The following is a 22,036-nucleotide window of genomic DNA, read 5'->3' on the forward strand; positions in this document are numbered from 1 at the left end:
ACATAATAATTAGTGTTTCCTGACTCTCCATTTTTATATTTAGTTTGACTTCTGAGTACATGTTCTATCAGATACAAGACTATTTTCCCTTTTTGGAGTATTAAATGTGTTTAAATCAATTGTTGCTGTAGAACAAGCTTTTTAGTTATGTACCCAATGTCCTGATTTGTTCAATAATGTACACTTCATTGAAAACTGTCAGGGTGTGTTGACACTTTGTGGAGAGATCTGCAGCTTAAGCCTTTAAAGCACTATCCTAACTTTTATCTTCCCTCCACCCTGCAAAGAATCGTTCATTGTTCAGCAGTTTTTGAATCCTTTATTTCTTTTACATAGGTATAAATAGGCAGTACCAATTGGTTTATGTTCCAGTGCAGCCATCATGTAACTTCAGAATAAGGCTTTGGATAGTACTTCCCTGGTTTTCCCAAGAGACCTTTGAAGTGTCAAATTTATTCACATTGCATTTGCTGGAGTGAAGAAAAATTTATAGCTGTTCTGGGCAATAGTCAGATACAGAAATAAATCTGGAGTCCACAGTCCACAGAAATTTATTTTATAAAGAAATAATACAATGTTTCAGGTTGCAGTTATATGTCCCTACTGTGGTAAACTGTTTTTTTTTAAAGTAGTATTTTCATTTTTACAATGTAGTTGTATCAACTCCCTTTTTAACAGTTTGGACCTTACTCAGAAAAATGTGAAATAACTACAGCACCTGGACCCCCGGATCAGTGCAAGCCCCCTCAAGTGGCGTGCAGATCTGCTGCCTGTGCTCAGGTGTCATGGGAGGTAAGAGTGCCATGCTAACACTTGTCTTAACTTAATGGTCTTCTGCATTTTTGAGTTCAGCTTGAAAAGTTTAATACTGTGTTTTAATCACTTTATTTGTAAGCAAACTTACCTGATTATCCAATAGGTAAAACTTTGGTCATTCATCATGCCCATATAAGGCAGCAGTAAGTTGGCAGGCTGCAGGTACTGGATCTTACTGTGTTCTTTTGTTTAAAAGTTTTGCCACAGCTGCTGCTCTGCATTTCTGAGTGATGCAGTCTCTCTTAAAATTTTTCTTTAACATAGTTATAGTTCCTCAGAGACAATGTATCCACATAATACAATAGATTATTGTGCGCTTCTTGGTTTTATAATGTGATTTAATTTTATATAATTACATCAGTAATAATGTAGCAAAAGCCTCACAGACTTCCTATAAACCCATAGTATTTAGATATCTGATTTAAAAAAATGCAATAGATAAAAGTTAAGCTTGTAAAAAGAAAGATTCTATCTGGGAATACTCTTTAAACACAGCTTTTTAGTGGCTTAGAGATGGGGTGAAGTATCTGAGTTACAGAACTGTACAGAAAATTGAACTGTTTTACCTGAAAGGAGTGTTCATGCTTCCTACTGGAGGAATGTCAGAGGAGCACTCCTTAAATACCTACAAGGCAAAGCCTTTTTTAAAAAATACCATAAAACATTCAGGTAGAGTTAATTTGAGTGATGTTAGATGTCTGTTTTACAGAGTCACACAGTAATTGTCAATGTCCATCTCCTTTTGGGGATCCCAAGACAGGACATGGGACTGGAGATGCAACCTCACAAGTGCTGAGTAGGGGGGAACCATTATTCCTTTTACCCTTCTTGCTGCTCATTTGCTAATACAACCAATATGTAGTTAACCTTCATCAGACATACAGAGCTGATTCTTACTCAACTTTCTCTCCAGGACACACAGGGGTTTTTTTTGTTATAGGTTGCTCCTCAGCCTGTACTTTTTTGTAGCAGTCCAGGACTTTGTGTTTGCAATTGTCTTAGTTGAACTTCCTGAAGTTTGTATCAGATTCTGCCTGTTCTTTGTATTGTACTAAATTAAAAATCAGCAAAGAAATGGGAGTGTAAGACTCCTCTGGAACAAAACCAAAATATAGATGTGGTGAGTTTTGTTGATTTTTACTCTTATGTCAGTATATTTAGCTTCTAATTGTTGCTGTCCATTTTAAAGGTGCCAGTGAGTAATGGAGCTGATGTCACGGAGTATCGACTGGAGTGGGGCGGTGTGGAAGGATGCATGCAAATCTCCTATTGTGGGCCTGGGCTCAGCTGTGAAGTGAAAGGGCTTTTGCCTGCCACTATATACTATTGCAGGGTTCAGGTAAAGATGTAAAACTGTTGCTAATGAAATCTGGAAACGGGAATTGACTCTGCCATATAAACATGGTCTGCTTTGGATTTGCAGGCAGTGAATGTTGCAGGTGCAGGCCCTTTCAGTGAAGTAGTGGCATGTATGACTCCAGCCTCTGTACCTGCAGTTGTGACCTGTCTTCGTGGACTAAGTGAAGATGAAGTTGAAAGTCCACACTATTCTCCTTCCACATGCCTTGCTATAAGCTGGGAAGAACCTTGTGACCATGGATCTGAAATCCTTGGCTACAGCATAGACTTTGGAGATAAGCAGCCAATAACTGTTGGGAAGGATCTGACCTATTTGCTAGATGGCTTACAGCCAGATACTACCTACAGGTATGTGATGCACTGCTACTTGACAGCAGCCTACTGTTTCTTCCACAAGAGCAGATGCTTCGTTTCCTTGGTTTTTTATTGTCTTCATTATTACTCTCAGAGACACATTAGTGCACAGCCATGGAGCAAAAAGAAGTTTTGTAATGATGATCATCATAAATAGACATGCTATTTTTATTTTCTTCCAAAAACTAATTTATGTTAGTTTATTGCAGTATTGTTGTATCTGTCTGGTTAATGTGTCAATTTAACTGAATTCACATCACATATTCAGATTCATAACTGATTTTGGATTGGTTGCTTCTTTGTTTGAAAAGGTAAAATCCATCCAAGGAAGGACTATGCCCAGTCTGATCTAATGACAGCTCATGGCAGCTTGCAGTGCCTTATCTCAGAAAAAGTGGAAGTCAGCATGAACAGTATCAGTTTGAAAAATCAACCAGCTATGCATCTCTTTTGAAAAATCATCAAGGGATGATTGCTGAAATCATCCGTTATGTTCAGTCCAAGGGTTACTGAAAAATATAAATGCAAAAATCAGTAGTTTTTCCTGAAGGCACTGCATCTCTGTTACAAATACATGTCCTCAGTGTAAAAGGAGAATGGCAGTCCCACTGAAGTCAGACTTTTAACACACTCTGATTTCAGTATAATTGGGATATCATGTGGCTATGCAGTTTTCTGAATCCTTAATTACTGTTTTATGGTTATATGTGAGAATACAGTGTTTCTTTGTGCCTTATAATTATTTAACAATAATGCTGGCAATCTGAAGAGCTGTTGCTCTGTGTGTCAGTAGACTGAAAGAAAGAGTCATTCCCATTGCAGAGACAGGTCAATACTCTGCCCACATAAGTTTTTTTTTTAATAGAATACATTGTCAACTCCTTGTGCAAATGAAAAATTGCATGTATTAACCTTAGTTCTGGGCTGTAATAAATTAGCATAATGTTAAAAATTACTGCAGTGAAGGAGAAATATTTATTCTTTAGCCTGCATACACATTTGTGTTTCCACATTTTGCAGTTCTATGGTTGACTGTTTCAAAATTTAATTAGTGTGATTACTTTTTTCCAGTTACCTAGATACTATTTTGGACAAGCAAATGTTAAGTCGGCAAAATTAAATTAGACACACTTTGCTCCCTGTGGCTACCTGTAAAATATGTAAAGACCCTCTGTTTTCTGCTTTTTTCCTTTTCAGAAATAAATGTCTTAGCTAAGTCTTTTAATTCTTACTTACAAATCTAATGTACATTGTCTTCCTTGGAGTATCAAAGAAGAAATAACCAAAACCCTACCTTATCCCCAAATATCAAGTTCTACAGTTTCCTCAGAAACTGTAGAACTTGATATTTTGTGTCCTTTGGCGACTTCTGGTTTCCATGTCTCACTTTGCAGGCAGACCCAAGGGGGCTTGTGTTTGCAAGTGTCCAGAGATGTGTTACTGGTGGAAACAGCAAGAGAGGTGGCTGGGTACCATTGCTTTATTTTCACACGAATAGGATCTGTTAAAAAAAGTCCATAAAAATGGCTGATAGTCATCCTTGAACTCACTTGATAAAGCAGTCACAGATATGGTATCCCCTCTTTGGGGTGGGTTTTTTGACCTTCCCTCATCACTGCAGTGTGGCTATCAAAATTTTGGTTTGAGGCCTGCACAGTCAGAAAGATGGACCACTCTTGAAGTAACTCATAGAGCTTTTACATCTTTTCATGTAATGTGAATTTACTTTGAGTATTTTCTATTTCTAATCAAGCCAGCTCCTTAAAATGTACGGAAAGTGATGCACCTTCATATTCTTGACAGTCTATCAAAGCATAATATTGATAAAAGTCTTCATTGTAGATAGTACCATAATTCTCTATATAATGACAGTTATTTTTAGAATCTAATTTCAAGTTAATTTATTTTCTCTTTTTCCAAATGCTAGGGTACGAATTCAAGCCCTAAATAGTCTTGGAGCAGGTCCTTTCAGCCACACCATAAAACTGAAAACAAAGCCTCTCCCCCCAGATCCACCTCGCCTGGAATGTGCTGCATACAGTTCTCAGACTCTCAAGCTGAAGTGGGGAGAGGGAACTGCAAAAGCATTAACTGACTCCATCCAGTACCACCTTCAAATGGAGGATAAAAATGGAAGGTTGGTTTTGGCATTGCTTTACTCTGCCCAGTGTTGCTGTGGTCTGATGCTTGGGAGATGGCAGCAAAGGGAAAATTCCTTTATGCTTTGGTGAATTTACAGCAGATGTAGGAGGTCGTCTCTTCTGGCAAGGCAAGAAGGGCTCTAGGGTCTGTGCAGAGAATGCAAGACAAAAAACTTCATTGTTTTTTACTTACAGTTCAACATGAAGAGTTTAATGCTGTGTTTCGTACCAGCACGCTTTTCTCCCTCACTTTTGGTTAAATATTTGTCAAAGTAACGAGTTCAATCAGTGTTGTAAATTTTATAAACTTAATATCAGAAGGGATGAATGCTTTACTCCCTGTTGCCTTATATGCAGTTATTTTAGTGGAAATTAATACTATTTACTTTGAGGGATTCCTTCTCTCATGTTAAATAGAATGTCAGCTGAGGTGGTACAGCAAGAACCCTTGCCCAAATGGTAAAATAAGCAGTACTGCTACAAAGTGTTTCATGTCTGATGAGCAGCTTTAGCTTGAAAAGAAAGATAAAAGAGATCCACTATGTGAAATTGCTGTGCTGTAAGGAGGAAAATAAATTAGACTGTTTAAGTGGAAGGAAATTCATTGCCATTCTTAAAGACTAGGTCATGTGCAGGTACCATCTGTTTTAATCTGAAAGACAAGAAAAAGCCAAAAGTAGATGACAACCCCTGCAGGAAGAGAGAAATTTGTGCTGTATCCTGGGGACACCAAGACTGAAAATTGAAAAAAATTTGCCATGATCAGTTTGTGCAAGAATTGTCACATGAAGGACAGTGGCCAGTGTACAAAACTCCCAGAAACAGATTTGGTGTGCACTACAAGTGTCACTCTGCCCTCCTCTGCAGGTCTGCTTGAGACCATCTCCAACAATGATGTACAAAAGCAACTGGATCCATGGCACATTTTTTAGGTGTAGTAAGGGAGAGTTGAAAAGGGGCAAAAAGCTAAAATCTAGTTACCTAATTTTGAAAAGCTAAAGATGTTGGAGGAGTAGATGGCCAAGCAGAAAAAAAAATGCAGTTCATTGAGAAACACAACTGCTGTCTTTTCTTATTGTTTCAAATGCAAAATAGTTTCTTAAAATGCTTAAGAACATTTTTGGTAAGAGAGAATCTGTAGTGTTCTTTGTGCAAGAGATTTTTATTTCAAAGACATAAGAAATAAAAACTTGCCCCTGGAAAACAAGCTTACTGTTTTATAGCAGCCAGAACACTGTTTAACTGTGAAATAAGTGTTTCTGGGCTTTTCATTAGATTCTGGGAAATTATGGGAACACATTTCAAGACAATGCTGCTTCGGAAGTCCTTGTCTGTGTTCAAAATAAGCTGCTTGTTCCATTTTCAGGTTTGTATCCTTATACAGAGGACCATGTCATACATACAAAGTTCAAAGACTCAGTGAGTCAACATCATACAAATTTTGTATTCAGGCATGTAATGAAGCTGGTGAAGGTCCCCTTTCTCAAGAATATATTTTCACTACTCCCAAATCTGTTCCAGCTGCCTTGAAAGGTAAGAGAAAGCTTCTTCTTTCATTTGAGTGGTGGGAGGATAGCAGGTTGATTTTGGTATTATGTTGTATTTGGGATATTGAGAATATTAAGCCCTTTTCAAATGCAGGTGGGGATAGTGGGAGAAGGCTCCTTTCATGTAGTTGCCTAAAATATTCACTCCAAAAATGGAAAACTTGGGGTTTATGCATTCTTTGACCTAAGGAGTTTGTACTTAGTTCTTCTGCTTACCAGGAGAGTGGCAAGTTAAGGTGAAAATGCTTTCTAGCATGTTTAGAATAATTTTAAGCATTGCTTGGGTTTTTTCTGGTATATGATGCAGACTTACAGTTAGTACATTTTATTTGCTTTCTCTTGGGTGTTACCTAAACTAGGAAGAGAGGCCTATATGAATTATTAGTTGCTGCTCCAGAAAACACTGGAGGAAGAATAAATTTGAATCTGAATCTTTTGTTTCTCTGAGATAAGATAGGAGGTAGAATATATAATTTTAAAGATATTCTAATATGACAAGATGTGATGGGGAAAGCAGAGCTAGCTGTCATTTTTATGCTTCCTTCCTTCCTTCCTTCCTTCCTTCAGCACCAAGGATAGAGAGAATAAATGATCACACTTGTGAAATCACATGGGAGGTTCTGCAGCCCATGAAGGGTGATCCAGTTATCTACTGTCTTCAGGTCATGGTGGGAAAAGACTCAGAATTCAAACAGGTATGATGTGTTTAAGTTATTGTAGTTTTCTTTGATTATTCTTTGTGATAACTAGTTTAGTAAAACTAGTTGAGATCAGATTTAGGAAAGCTTATTGTGTTCCAGCATGGTTTTAGTCACAGTGTAAACTTTTTTATTACTAAATAATATAAGGTAATACCTCCTAAACCCATCTCCTTCTTTTCAGAAGGAGGTTCTGCACTAAATTACAGCCTCTCTGGGTTACACTGATGTTCACTAAATACAGCTTGACACATCAAGTGGTGAGAATGCCATCCACTGATGGAACAACTGACAAAAAGAAGTCTTTTACCTAATGGTACAGAATTGAGACTGGGGAGAAAAGGGGCAAAGGGTTCTCTTTACACTAAGAGTAAAGAAGCAGTTTGAAATGCCAAGGTACAAATTATCCTGTATTCAGTGCTAATTTTGCTTCCCAGTTTTTTTTTGTTTTTTTTTTTTTTTTTGCTTCACAGTTTAAACTGCCTGATATTTGACATGAAATTAGGCTTGAAAACTGTTTCATATTATTAAGCTAAGGAACTTTCCTTCCAGGACAGAAACAGTTAATTCTAGTATGTTATCATTTTATTATAGTTCAATATTAAATAAGTTTCACCTGTGTTTTGGTAGATTATAGGCCTTAATATTTTCATAACTTCTCGTGCAACACTGTGTTTATTATGGCCATTTGTTAAATTTTTCAGTAAAAGATGAACCATAAACCAAGATGTCTTGCCATGTGGATGGTCTTTTTTTGTAACTTCCACATTGTAAATGCAACATTAGGTACCTGAGGTGTGGTCTGTGTTGCTTTTAGACACCAAGTCAAATCACACTTTGATTATCAGCGTGTGTTGCCAAATGGCCTGGGCAAGATAATAAAGTTGGCTCTTTGAATATGGCAGTAACAAAGTAGGCTGAGGTGTGTGATTGCTTTTGCCTCTGCAGAGCAGTCTATCATAGTAAATTAGAATAAAATGAAAAGACTAATTTGCAGAAACTAAAATTAGAACAATCAAGAAGTAAACAGTATGAAAACAGCCTTTAAGACACTTAAACATGATGGTGGCAATTTTATTTGACATGGACAAAAAATAAACTGCCTGGAAGTCTGCTCTAAGCTGTTCCCTGCTATTTCACTGCCAAAACTTCACTCTCCTCTCCTCCTTCTTCCTGATCTGTCATCCAAATTGCTCATGTCATTGTTCCCTCCATGCTACAGACAAAATAAGTTAATAATGTGCTGTTTGAGCTGTATACATCAGTCAAAGATCTTAAAGGGCTTAGGAAGCAACCGTATAAATACCCCAGGAAACACACTGGAGGGGAAGGCAACTTCTGGCAAGGCACTGGGGACAAGCAGCTGAGGATGGTAAGCCCTGCTAGCTGGCATAGCTGGAGCTGGAGTAGGGTGTGTGTCAGTGGCCTGTTTGCTCACTCCCAAATGCATGATCCACATTAGCAGAATTTTGACGAAGCTGCACTTCTGATGGCCTGCCCTGCCTCAGAGAGAAAAGTCTCTAGGTTGTAGATTCCAGTAAAGCTCAGCTTGTCAGAGAACTCTGTGCCTCAGGCACAACAAGAGCTCTTCAAACAGCAGAATCAGAAGGGATTTCCTGTTTCTTTACATTTCTAGTGTGCATTTTCAGGATACTGTCTAACAGTATGGTAACTGTAGGAAAGCTCCTGATGATGTGATATTTCTGTATCGTGCTTCCAGTTAAATAAAGCAAATCCAGATATTTGGAGGTGGGAGGGTGAAGGGGTTTAAAGAGAGAAATCAAATTGCGCTGTGCTACTCACCTAATACCTCCCTAACTATTGAAGTACCTATAACTGCACCCCTGTGAGGTTTTGTTGGCTTTCACAGAACCTTTACATAGCTACAAATTCAATTAATTGTAGCTAATTGAGAAACTAGAGTTTAGATTTCACTGAAATAGGGACTCCATGCAGAAGCATTGTGAACTCATGTTAACCTGCCAACTGAGACACTTCTGAAGAGCACCCTCACAAGTTATCTCTGTCTTGCAAATATGATGAAATTAAAAATCACAAAGAGGACTCTGTGGCTTTCCTGATCCAGTGTTTATTGGGATAAATCATAATATTTTAAGTACAGATAACTACAACAAAGTACGTTGGATTGGATTAGACTTAATGATTGGCTTGACATGGAGTTAACTGCCTAAAATCCCATGATACAATATTGTATATTGCATCACATTGTGAGTGGTAACTAAAACACCTGAAGGCTGGGGCTTGTGACAGAGTTTATTTGATGTGTACTCATCACTCCACACAAGCAAGCATAGTTCTTGTGTTTCACCAAAATAACTGGAGACTTTATCTGGTATTTAAATCCGTGTGTTTGAGCTTTTTGTCCATTTTTCTTTGCATGGGTGAAAACACTGGTGAGTTGTCATCCTTTTTAGTTACCTTCAGCATAAACAAAACCATACTAAGATACATGTGTGTCTACAGTACTTTTTTGCTTGAAGTATCCCTTTTTCTCCCCTTATTTCCAGATTTACAAGGGCCCGGACTGCTCGTTCCGATACACAGGCCTGCAGCTGAACTGTGAATACCGATTCCGCGCGTGTGCCATTCGCCAGTGCCAAGAGGCCACGGGTCACCAGGACCTGGTGGGCCCCTACAGCTCCCCAGTGCTATTCATCTCTCAGAGGACTGAGCCTCCAGCAAGCACCAACAAGGACACTGTGCAAACCACAAGGACACAATGGTCACAGAGCGACCAAGTGTGTGCTGCTGTCATCCTTGCACTTTTTGCTATCTTTTCCATTCTGATTGCTGTTATCATTCAGTACTTCGTCATAAAGTGAAGAAAAGAGATCTATTTTATAATGCTGCCCATTACATTTTACTTTCTCATAATCTAAAAGTAATTCTGTTCTCTTGCTTTTACAAAACCAGGCATTTTGCACCGGCATTGGGACTGATGCAAACTTTCTCAGCCACTTTAAAATGCTTACTCGTAGGTATAGGCTGACACATGTTATTAAAATGCAAGCCACAGAAATATAATCTTTTCTTTATATGCCTTCATGCAGTACAAACTCAATATGGGGCAGGCACGCAGTGTTTAAGGAAAAGGGTTTGACCAGTAAACACAAGTGTAAAGGTGATTTCCTGGCCCACACTTCTAAGGGTTGCTAACATAACAGGGAAGAATGTGTAGATCGCATTTAAAACTTACACTAACAAACTTGTGCTGTACACAATATTAATCTGATGCTGTGAAAGCAATTTAGCGCTGTATTTCTACCTCCTCATTTGTCTTAATTATTTGGGAAGCAGGATTTATGCTGAAAAACAGAAGGGGCTTTTCTCAGGCAGCAAATAATAAACTGGATGGTGGAAGAGTATGCATGAAGGAAGCTTCTTATCTGATAAATGTGGAGTTCTTCACTGCAAGTAGATGTTTTCGAAAGACTACAAGGAGATGGCACAAGTGGTTTATCTTACCCCCAGGATTTGGTGTTTACTTAAAAAAATGCCTCTTTTACTTCTTCTGGATATAGAAGGGAGAGTGTGAGAGACCTTCTTAGATTTGTTACTTAAATTGAAAAACACATTTCCAAAGTTGACCTTTGATTGGATGCAGTTTATACAGATGTCTGTGCCCTCTGATTTTGGCTAGTCAACAGAATTTTGAGATAAAATTCATTATTGAATTTTTGCTGTTTCCCCAACATTCACTTGCCATATCCACCAGAAATAAGCACTGCCTTTTTTTGTTTGTTTTGTTTCTATCTTTCTCTTTTTCCCCTTCCTTTTTTTCTTTCCTTCTCTCTTTCTTTGGGGCACCAAATCAGAAGACGAAGTGTAGTAATTTGCACCAGAAAACTTAAAGCTGCTTTTTTCTTGAGATCCTAATGTTTAATGTAATGTCTCTTTGGATACTGTACCAAATTGTTGATTGCATGTAGTTAATGTTGCATTAGAGCACTTTGCAATTGCATAACTCATCAATGTTTTGTGAGCTTGCATTTGTGAGTTCTTGAATGACCAGACTGAATTTTAACAAGTATCCCATTGAACATCTTGCTAGATGTCAATGATTGCCAGTGACACAAAGCTTGTAGTGAAACTATCTTTAAAAAAAATCCTTGTCTCATCACACTTATGTTATTTGTTATACACTTTGTAATTAGCTACTTTTAATTTATTTGAGTTACAAGATAGTGGATCATTAATGACTTCTAGTTGTGTTCAGTTTAGCATTTTTAATAGTATTAAACACTTCTGTCAGTCTTAATAATAATAAAAAAAGGAACCTCTGTCTTGTGCTTTGAAGATCTCTGAAGAATTTCTCTTATATTAGAACGGGCATGTATTGTAATTGTTTATACGTCCAATGATCTGTGCTGTAGAATAATGTTGCTGAGTTTCGTTTTTTTAAAGAAAAAAAAAAGAAGAAATGGCGAAGAACTTGGCCTCCACGTGGCAAGAACGATCTGTCTTTAAAATGTACTGTATGTTTACATTTTATTTCTAATTTGTCATTTGTACGTATAGGCTGATACCTTCCCGCAGGATACCGCGATAACTGATGTTTTCTAGAACCTTCTTAAAAGTGCCATGTTTGGCAGTGCAAATGAGGTTGCGTGTCACAGCCCAGAGATTTCTTATGGTTGAATGTCTAAAACGGTAAGATTTGTTACTGCAGGCAAGCTGCAGTGACTTACGTTTTTCATAGTAAAATTCAAATGAGCTCCTATTTTTGATAGTCATTTAATAGTGTATTTGCCATTTGAGCCTCAGTGCATATTACTGCATTGAAGACAGTTTTTAATGTAATCTTAATTTTACCTCATATACTGTACATTCCAAAAATAAATAAATAAATAAAAGAAAAAGAGAAACTCTAAAGTTTTTAAAACGCTATAGATACACTACCAAACATATCACTTTACGGTTGTACAACGTCGGGCTCCATGAAGACGAACCTGTATAGTCTGATAGAAAATACATAAAACGATGTAGCAAAGTACCTTTAAGAGTCTGTGGACAATAAAAGTACCTTCTTTTTCGCTGCTGGTGGTCAGTCCTGTGCGCGCACCGCCGCCGCCCCTCTCCCCTCCCTCCTCCCCTCCCTGGCTCCCTGAGTGCCGGCCGGTTCCGCGGGGCGGGCCGGGGGCGCGGTACCTGCGCGGGCGGGGCAGCCGCGGGCGGGGCGGGGCGGGGCGGGCCCGGAGGAAGGAGCGGCGCTGCCCCGGGCACGGCGCGGCCCCCGGCGGGATGCGGCGCGGCGGCGGCGGCGGGAACGGCAGCGAGGGCGAGCCCGAGTGGCCGTGGCCGTGGCCGCCCTGCGACGAGCGGCTGTGCTTGGCGCTGCCCATGCGGGTGCTCGTTCCCATCACGGCCGTCTGCCTGGGGCTCTTCGTGGTCGGCGTGGCGGGCAATGTCCTCACGGTGCTGGTCATCCGCAGCTACCGCGACATGAAGACCACCACCAACCTCTACCTGAGCAGCATGGCCGTCTCGGACCTGCTCATCCTCATGGGGCTGCCCTTCGACCTCTACCGCCTCTGGCGCTCCCGACCCTGGATCTTCGGGCAGCTGCTGTGCCGCCTCTCGCACTACCTGAGCGAGGGCTGCACCTACTGCACCATCCTCCACATCACCGCCCTCACCGTGGAGCGCTACCTCGCCATCTGCTTCCCCCTCAAGGCCAAGGTGGTCGTCACCAAGCGCCGGGTGAAAGCCACCATCGGCGTCCTTTGGGCCTTCGCCTTGCTCTCCGCCAGCCCCTTCTTCTTCCTGGTCGGCGTGGAGCAGCCCGAGAACCACACTGACTTCAGCCGCGAGTGCAAGCCCACCCCGCAGGCGTTGCAGTCCGGCCTGCTGGCCACCATGTTCTGGGTCACCACCTGCTACTTCGTGCTGCCCGTCACCTGCCTCAGCGTCCTCTACGGCTGCATTGGCCGCGAGCTGTGGCGGAGCAACACCCGCCTGCGGGGCCCCAGCTCGCTCCTCCGGGAGAAGGGGCACCGCCAGACTGTCAGGATCTTGGGTGAGTCCCCCTACCATCCCCCCCGGGCTGTGGCTGGGGCAAGGACCGGGGCTGGGGGGCCATGGCAGGGCTGAAGCACCCGCAGCTCCAGTTCAGGATAGGGAATAGCACAGGGGGACATCCCAGCCACGCTCGCGGGAATGCCACGGTAGGGATTTCACTCCCTCCCAACTGAGGCTTCACCCGCGTGGCATTGCACATCCATCAGCAGGACTGCCTTCCATAGAAATACCCGTTTCCTGAATTTTACCAAGCAGAATCAAGTACAGGCTACCAGCCTGCAATTTCAGAAAAACTGTGGTAACATCAGCAGTCTTTTCCAGGTGGCAGCAACAACTATGCATAGAAAATTTCTGCTTCTGAAAACTAAGTTCTTAGTGGTCATTTGTAGCTCTCCAAGGAGTAAATCCACTGGTTGGACAAGGAGGCTGAAAAACAGTAACTTAGCCCCTACGAGCTGTTTGGAGACAAATCCCATAATACCAAAGCACTTCCTAAAGGTGTAAGATGCTGATAAATTTTAGTTCATTTTCCTAGTCATACATTCAGTAACCCAGCATCAGACTCTGGAAAGTTAGTTCTTAGTCTGCTTTGGGGCTTTAATGTTTGTAAGTAGTGACCAATCTGAAGGGAAAGAGAAAAGGAATCCAGCTATAGACTAAGGAACATAAAACAAAATGCCTCAATTATTATTATTGCCTACCTTTAGTATAGTTTTTACATGTCACATGGGAGACTTCTTTTACTGAGAGTGTAATCATCTGGATGGAAATAGCATAGCACAAAGGAAAGAAACTAATAAGCCTGAGAGAATTTCACCAACTTATTTGAGGAAGGTACTTACACTGAAGTAGGCACAAGGTTTTCCAACAGAAACACCCATATCCATGATCTCAGAACCCACTGAATGAGACCAGTGCCCCATTATCTCAAAGATCCTGCACCACTACGTCTGTTTTGTTTTTCAGAAGAAAACTTTCTTTGGCTGCATCCCTTTTATTTAAGCTGTGAGAAACACGGAGGATGCTCTGCAAATGATTTTTTTAGTTACATGCATTTATAAACAAAAATAATTAAAAGTATGGATGCAATAATACACTTATGTAATTGTTCCTCATCTGCTCCTGCTGTGTTGCCATTGCAAGAGGGTTTGTATTTGTTCTCATTGTCCTAAAATGCAACACAGCACCAGGCGAACAGCTGAAATGACTCAGGCTAGAGATCCATCCAGGCAAATAGCTGTCTCCAGCAGTAATGGTCTGGGGATGCATGAAAAAGCTTTAGTGGAAAAAAATCAATAGCTCAACTACACTTTAAAGTCTTTATGTTAGATATCATCCCGTCACAATAGAGCAAATGCTTGGGAGCTTGGGTGACTGAGGTGCAGCCCGGGTCTTTTTCGGTGATGCAGGCAAGTTAAACAACAGCTCTGCAGCAATTGGAGCTGCTGTGGAGCTTCCACAAAAACTCTGCTTTCTGACTTTTGTTTCCCTGTCTCATATGTGGCATTACAGACATAACCAGGGACAATTTCTGTAGTGCCTGATGTTATTATACAGATGTTACTCCGCTGTTGTTCACATTTTTCTCAGCAAACCTCATCTCACAGTTTAGCTTAAAATTTTACCTTTTACTTCAAAGACTAACAGTCAGACTTGATGCTATTCCCATTTTCATGGTTTTTCCAACAATTTAATGCCATTATTTGTATATATCATTTGTATCAGTTAGAAGAACCTGCAAAATCAGCCACGTAAAGTTTAGTTTACTGGATGGTTGAAAAGTTAATTCACTCCTTAACTGCCGCATGTGTTATTTTGTCTTATAGCTGTGGTGGTTCTGGCCTTTGTAATTTGCTGGTTGCCTTTCCACATTGGCAGGATCATATTTATAAACACCCGGGACATGAGGACAATGCTGTTCTCCCAGTACTTTAATATATTCGCCCTGCAGCTTTTCTACCTGAGCGCATCCATCAACCCTGTCCTCTACAACCTCGTTTCCAAGAAGTACAGGGCAGCAGCCTGCAAGCTGCTGCTGCCACGCCGAGCTGCAGAAAGGGCTCTCACAGGAACAAAAGATGCTGGGGGCTACACAGAGACCAGCACAAGGCACGAGTACACCACCAGCTTCTGAGACTGCAGCCCGCACTTCTTCAGGCATTCTTGCCTAAGGAAGGGAACTTCCTTCTCACGGGAGAGTCACAAAAGGATGGACATTTGTCAGGGCATGTGGTGTTTCATAACTGTCTTATTGTGGGATACCTGTATTTTTGGTAACAGAGCAAGCAGGCGCCACAAAGTATGAAGAATGAAGTGCAACTCATGGAAGATGTTAAGTCAATAGGAAAAGCTGGAGTAACATCCCAGTAAAACCACAGGTTTGCTTTATTACATAGTGTTCATTGCACGTGTTCTGTGCCATTTCAAATCATACCAAGGTCTGCAAAGGAGCACTTCTTGGGAGCTGTAATGGGTAAAATTCCCAGACAGCCTTCACCATTTTAAAATGGTTTTCTCATAAACGAGATTTTACAAAACACAGTCTCACAAGGAGATGGACGCAAAAAAAATCACCCACCAACCTTAACAGCCCTGGAAGAAGAGGCACATGCTTTTAGTACCTGGTCTTGTAATCATGAAGGGGACTTTCCTGGGCAGTTTCACTATTTCCCTTAGGAAAGCATCTGCTGCACACAGCAGTCTCTGGGCTTAACCCTATTTGATCCCACAGGATCAAATAAGGTCTTTTACTTATATATTAACAACTTGTAAAACTTGAGATATCCCAGATCACTTCCCTTAGAATAGATGAGCAGTGTTTGGCAATTGGTAGCAGTGTGTCTACACATTGTGTATTGCATTTGCAAATGATACACCAAATTAACCCACCTTGCCACAAACAAGACCCATCACTGAATGTGCTGGACTATGCCCAGGACTTCATGCTGCATAACGCTGCACTGCAAGTCAAAAACCAACTCACTAATTCTGCTCCAAAAGATTTTAATTGGAAATTTCAACTGTACAACTTAAGAAGGAAGCTAGTTGTGAGGAAGAGCTAGAAGAAGCTGCAGCAGTGTTTTCTGTGGAGGATCATTGCCTCTGTACATTTTACTTGTTACATTATTGGCTCTAGTGGTGTAAATCTGGACCAAAATCAGTGATGTGGCACTGCACTTACAAAAGCATCACTGATGCTTGCCATCACTGTCCATGCTTTCCCTTAGTTCTCTGTTCACTTCTCTTTTCAGGCAGTTGTAGAGAGTGATACAATCCCCTCTGAGCCTCCTTTTGTATAGGCTAAACACTCCCGTCTCCCTCAGCTGCTCCTGAGTTGTGTTCCAGAGCCTTTATCAGCTCCACTGCCTTTCTCTGGACATGCTCCAGCAACACAATGTCCTTCTTGTAGTGAGTGGCCCAGAACTAGACACAGGATTTGAGGTGTGGCTTCACCGTATGAAGTGGCTGAGTATGAGGGGACAATCCCTGCCCTGGTCCTGATTGACACACTATGGCTGATCCAGGCCAGGATGCCATTGGCCTTCTTGGCCCCCTGGGCACAGCTGGGTCATGTTCAGCTGCTGCTGGCCAGCACCCCCAGGTCATTTTCTGCTGGGCCACTTTGCAGCCACTCTTCCCTAAGCCTGTGTCACTGCCTGGGGCTGTTGTGGCCAAAATACAGGACCCAGCACTTGGCCTTATTGAGCCTCAGCCCATCAAGCCAGCCTGTGCAGATAAATTCAACAGAATTCAACAGGTAGCGCAGAGATCTCAGGACAGCAAAGTTGAACCCAAGTCTTCCCCAAGTTTTAAAAGTATGACCAGTTATCCATTAAAGAGTCTGTAACTCTGAGTCACTGAATATAAACTAAAAAAAAAAATCTAAAGACAGAAAAAAAATCTATTTTACTGCATACACATAAAGTTTTCTTTTTCTATCAGCTTCATACCGGTGGAGAGCAGTTGTCTGCCAGGCTTGGGTTAGGTTGCTTTTGCTGGGAGGTGACATTAAGATGTTCAGTTATCATAAAGAAACAGCTGTTTTTGGGGGGGGGGGGGTTGGACAAGTTATTATAAACAGTAATCTTCGTACGTGTATGTAGACCAAAGCAGGGAAAAAAGCTTTATCACATAGTTATGTGGCCATGGAGCTGCTTCTGCATGCCTGCAGTCTCCTGATAATGGCTTTTCCTTTATCAACTGCTGCTAAATTGCACTGGGAGTGAAATACTTGCTCATCAGAAATTTCCCCAAAAGCAATCGCATAGATACCCGAAGCACAGGATTGGTGGAGGAAGGAGGGAAATGCCCTGGTGGGCTGCTGCCCTGAGCCTGCTTTTCTAGGGTGCCCTCCCTGCCAGAGACAGCCCTGGCAGTGCTGTGCTCTGCTCTGTGTGTGTGCTGGGTGTCCAAGGCAGGTCCCTCTCAGCCAGGACTTCAGCTCGCTGCTCCCAGGCTGCTCCTGGAGTGACTGCATTTCTGCAGGGAGCTCCAGGCTTGGGCTGCTTCTGCCCAGCACCAGATGCTGCAGCAGTAGGCTTCTGCTCTGCTGGCAGACTCCATTGAAGTGGTCAGGTTTTTTGGGAAAGTCATCCTATCCCTGTTAAAAGGTATCCCCCTTGCACGCTTGGTGGAGTAACACAGGCAGCAAAATCCCACCTGTGAGCTTGCAGTGCCTTCTTGTTAATGCTCCCTCCCCACCAGAACAAAGGTTTAAGAAATAGATGAAGGTTGAGTGTTTAGCATTAACCAGGCCTGGCACTGTTGTCTCTGGCATTCAGTACTGGAATGTGTAAGCAGGGATGCTGTAAATGAAATAGCACCAAGTATTTCAGAAGTAGTTTCCACACCACAAAGCCTATAAGATACAAAAGAAAGCACACCAGAAGGAGAGAGAAAATGAGGCAGGGATGTAAAAGAAAAGCACAGAGACCAGATGATAAAAAGGGAAGCATGGTGAGATAGTCTCTTTTTTAAAGCATGTATGTAGTTACATTGAAAATCACAGGATAGAAAATCAGAAATTTGACAGAGCTCTGAGATGGATGGATGGGAGGGAGGGAGGGAGGGAGGGAGGGAGGGAGGGAGGGAGGGAGGGAGGGAGGGAGGGAGGGAGGGAGGGAGGGAGGGAGGGAGGGAGGGAGGAAAAGATGTTTTAGATAGGTTTGCTGCACTCATGTGAACAAAGACCTCTCAAGTTTAAAGCTGCTCTTGTACTTGCTGGAGTGATGCTGTCTCCAAGGGCCATGTGCAGCTGGCCTGGCAAACAGAGAGGTGCAGGGACACGTTTCCTTCCCACAGTCATCCCCTTAAAATTCCATTTATCACTGTGCTCCATCACTCCCACAGGAAACACAAAGCCTAAGGCTGTCTCAGCAAACAAAGGGATTATACAAAGTAAGAGGGAAAGCAAATAGGTATAAAATGGCCCAAAGTGCTCTGAATTAGTTAAACCAACAAACATGGTCTTGGTCTTGGATGAATCGAGTCTGATGGGAACAAGCCCCAGCATCCCTGGGGTGCCACTTCCTATATGATTTAGGAGCAGGCTTAACATTGCCAAAATAGGCCAATTCTATTATAAAATTAGTATCCAGAAGTATATTTCACTGCTTTAGGGAACTATGTACAAACTAGTTTACTGTTGCTATATGCTCCTGGTTACCTGTGATGATGCACTTGAGCTTTGGTGGGGATTTCCTGGAACTCAGAAGAAAATTGGGGGAAAAGACTGCAAGTGGGGGAAAGGTTTGCATTTGAGGAGTTGGGGGGCAGACATAAAATTTAACCACCTGTTCACTTGGTACCAGTAGATGTTAAAAGATTTTCCCATCAGGCAAAGCACAGCATTTTCCACAGGCTCAAATCCAGTTGTTGCATTGTTGTTTACTGCTGAGGCAGGCTTGGTGCTTCTCATGACAAGGCAGATGAGGGCTTGCAACATTTGGATGAATATCAAGGGACCAAAGATCTCTGGTGCCTGCCCAGACGTCACTGATAGAACCTCAAACTGAGCCTCAAAACACTGGGAAGCAAAAGCAGTGCTGTCTTCTGCTCAGTGTCCCTACTGTGGGAACCCTACTCTGGTGACCCAAAATGTTAAGGCTGATGTCATCCAGTGCTTCTGTGGGCCACACACATCTTCAAGCATGCCACCAAAGCCTAAGTTTTCCAGAGTGTTTAGGAAAGCCAGTTTTGGATCAGAAAATGGCTGTCCAGGTTGGGAAGTACCTAACAGAGATGAGGCTGGAATCTCCTCCTGCAGCAGCTCCAAGCAGCAACACTGCTTTGTTTTTCCTGGGGCTGCACACATCCAAGGGTTCATGTCTTCAGTTCCCCATAGCCAGGATCAGAGCTGCCCTACGCATTATCTCAGTCTCCTTCCCAGTGGCTGGGGGCTTCCAGGTCCCCTGGAACAGCAGAACTCCAAGGGTATATACCCAGGATAGGGGTGGTATATGTCCTCAGAGAGGACAGTGGGGCTGACTGCTCTGTCCTGCCTCTCACTTGCCTCATCTTCCCCTCAGACCACGCCATTTGCATGCTGCCCCTTTTCGAAGATGAGTCCCTGCTCCTTCTATCTCCACTTTTGGACTTCATCTTCCTTCCCCTGCTGTGGAGGACAGATAATGCTGTCTGCTTTCCCTCCTTTTCCCTTTCCTTCTCCCAGCCAGAATTCACCAGATGGATTCATTTATTTCTCTTTCAGAAGCTGTCTGTGATGAACATCTTTGCCAAGGGGCTCATCCAGGCTGCCAGGGATTGGTAGGGAGCCAGATGCTTCGACCACAGCCTGTCCCTGTCAGCCATGAGCCTGTATGAGCTCACACTGAAGTTGTTTAAAGTTTTAACAGCACCTCTGTGTGTGAGCTAATCTTAAAAAAATATTAACCCTTAAGAAGGGCTGGGTCAATTTTTTCCCAAGATATGAAGGCCATGTAAAGCCCTTGCACAGGTTCCATTGCTCCCCATAGCCCTTCATGGACACTGTCCTAGGGCCCACAGGCAGGGCAGGAGAGGAAATTCAGAATGTTTTCCCTCAACCCCAGCATGTCCCCTGCAGGCAGCCAGGGATGCATCCAAAAGGTCAACCTTCAGTGTGGGCTGAAGTCAGGTGTCCTAAACCTGAGACTCCATCAAATACCACTGTCCTTAGCAAAGAGCCCAAATTCAGCACAGTGAACCAGCCTGAGATGGTTTTAGATGCATCACTAAACCACTGGCAATCACTAAAACCAGTATAAAGTGACAGGAGTGCAAGCCACATGGGAGGGTGTATTTACCTGGAATGGAAGAACCACCACCAGTGTGTTGTTGCAACATGAGGCACTCAAATCCCTGCGGAGGTTGGTGCAGTTGCTGTATCAGAGGTGACAGCTACTCTGGCCAGAGTAAGAGAGAAAAGGCAGAAAAAGAATAAAAGAAACCTTTTCCCCCCTCCAGAACTTATTTAACATCATCCCCCATGACAAGGAGCAGCATTTCACCACAGCAAAAGCAAGTCAGCTCTGTGTCTCAGAGTGCTCTTAGAAACTCAGGTGTGGTGTCATCTCACAGAGCCCCTGACAGTTCCATAAGCCTGTTGCTGTATCAGGGGGATCCAAACACAGCAGGACTCTGCAAGTGGGTTCAATCCCTGTTTGCGCCATTCCCTTAAGGGTTAGACTCAATGATCCTTGTGGGCCAGCTCAGAGTACTCTGTGTAATTCTGTGTAATGTTTCTGCACTCTGAAGCTTTGCAGAGGTTGCAAAGCAATGTCAGGAAACCTTGAAAGGAACAAAAATGATCTGATGTCTGCTATAAATCAAGGATACCACCACTGCCCAGCTTGCAGCTAAACTGATTATAAAGGGAAGCATATGCCCAACAAATGTGTGGCTCCTGTGCAACAAATTTTCCCCATCTTAACAAGGAAATCAGTTTCTTAATTTGAGTATAGGTCTGCTTTTTGTCTGTGCTGCACAAATACACCCCAAAGACAAGTTGTGTTTTGAACAACTGTGGAAGCACAAGCTGTCCACAGCCACAGAGGAAGAGGAATGTGGAGAGAGGCTGAGTTTCCCCCTCTCCTGCAGCAGCTTAGCACAGCATAGGGAACATTCTCTTATTCAAGGGTTTCAATTCTGCCTAGTCAGGCAGCATTCCTAGCCCTGGACTTCATTTGATGTTTGTAGGCATTACCTCTTCACAGACTTCAACAAACCTCAGCAGAGCCTGCTGGACTGACCTGGACAAGTTGTATCTGTGCCAGGGAATCATCTCATCCACCTGCCCACAGCATTCTGCTCTTCCAGAGCAAGCCTGTGAGATAAGGCAGCTGAGACAAGGGAAGCTGCTCCCACAGAGTGGCAGGCCAATTTTCTGGCCTCTGGGAAGTTAGCACAAAGATGCAGAAGGGACAGACTCAGAACAAAGAAATGTTTTCTCCTTCTCATGCTGCCTGTTGTGAAGGGAGATCTCTCCTGCAGAGCCTGGGGACTAGAAAGAAGCAGGGAAGGATGGACATGACTGAAATTAGCCCTGGCTGAGACAAGCCTGAGAAAGGCAAAGTAAAACATGGAAAAGCACGGACCGCTCCAGCAAGGACTTGGTCCCGTGGAGCATAACCCTCCTACCACACATATGGGATCCACCTAGATCCATTTCTTCCCCATAAATGGTCCCCTCCTTATGTATTTTCCCTTCAGTTACTGATTTGGTCTTCAGTCCATTTTACAGCTGTTGGTGAGAAACTACAGCTCATCAGGACCTTGTAATAGCCAGAGTCCTCACTTTCATTTGGTTTCCTTCTTCTCAGACATCTCTTGCTTTGTGAAGTGCAGTGTGTGTGAGGAGTAAAATGCCTGCCTCTATGTGGAAATGTCAAATGTATTACATTTTAGTCTGGGCTCTAGGAATAATGCATTTATTTCTAAATAAAAAAACAAAATTGATTTCTTGCCTCCTTATCAACCAAACATGGGACAAGGCTGTCAAAGGAAACACATGCCAGTAAGAAAAAATTGACAGGTAATTTCTGTTACATAAAGAGAGAAATATCCAAGTTAGCCAATTTGACAGCACACATCACTGCATTACAAC

General features: G+C 42.6%; 2 protein-coding genes across 7 annotated transcripts in view; both read left to right on the top strand.

The window, feature by feature from the left end:
- The window catches only part of FNDC3A (fibronectin type III domain containing 3A), a 111,451-nt gene extending 99,482 nt beyond the window's left edge, over positions 1–11,969 (top strand). For all 5 annotated transcript variants that reach the window (XM_054628411.2, XM_054628410.2, XM_077173699.1 and 2 more), the window contains 7 exons: positions 679–792; positions 2,006–2,155; positions 2,240–2,523; positions 4,457–4,666; positions 6,037–6,203; positions 6,785–6,912; positions 9,444–11,969. In XM_054628411.2, the coding sequence (XP_054484386.1) occupies positions 679–792; positions 2,006–2,155; positions 2,240–2,523; positions 4,457–4,666; positions 6,037–6,203; positions 6,785–6,912; positions 9,444–9,758 (1,368 nt within the window). In that variant the 3' untranslated portion in view covers positions 9,759–11,969. The remainder of the gene's footprint in view (positions 1–678; positions 793–2,005; positions 2,156–2,239; positions 2,524–4,456; positions 4,667–6,036; positions 6,204–6,784; positions 6,913–9,443) is intronic.
- A 206-nt stretch (positions 11,970–12,175) lies between these two features.
- MLNR (motilin receptor) lies at positions 12,176–15,345 on the top strand. Of its 2 annotated transcripts, none has more exons than XM_077173701.1 (2): positions 12,176–12,952; positions 14,906–15,345. In XM_077173701.1, exons 1-2 carry the CDS (start codon positions 12,178–12,180, stop codon positions 15,229–15,231), a joined length of 1,101 nt encoding a protein of 366 aa, XP_077029816.1. In that variant the 5' UTR covers positions 12,176–12,177; the 3' UTR covers positions 15,232–15,345. The 2 variants fall into 2 exon arrangements, with proteins under 2 accessions (XP_077029816.1, XP_077029817.1); XM_077173702.1 differs by having other exon boundaries at positions 14,781–15,185.
- Positions 15,346–22,036: the final 6,691 nt, after the last annotated feature.

Source organism: Agelaius phoeniceus, chromosome 2 (genome assembly GCF_051311805.1).
Source record: "Agelaius phoeniceus isolate bAgePho1 chromosome 2, bAgePho1.hap1, whole genome shotgun sequence".
NCBI classification, from domain to species: domain Eukaryota; kingdom Metazoa; phylum Chordata; class Aves; order Passeriformes; family Icteridae; genus Agelaius; species Agelaius phoeniceus.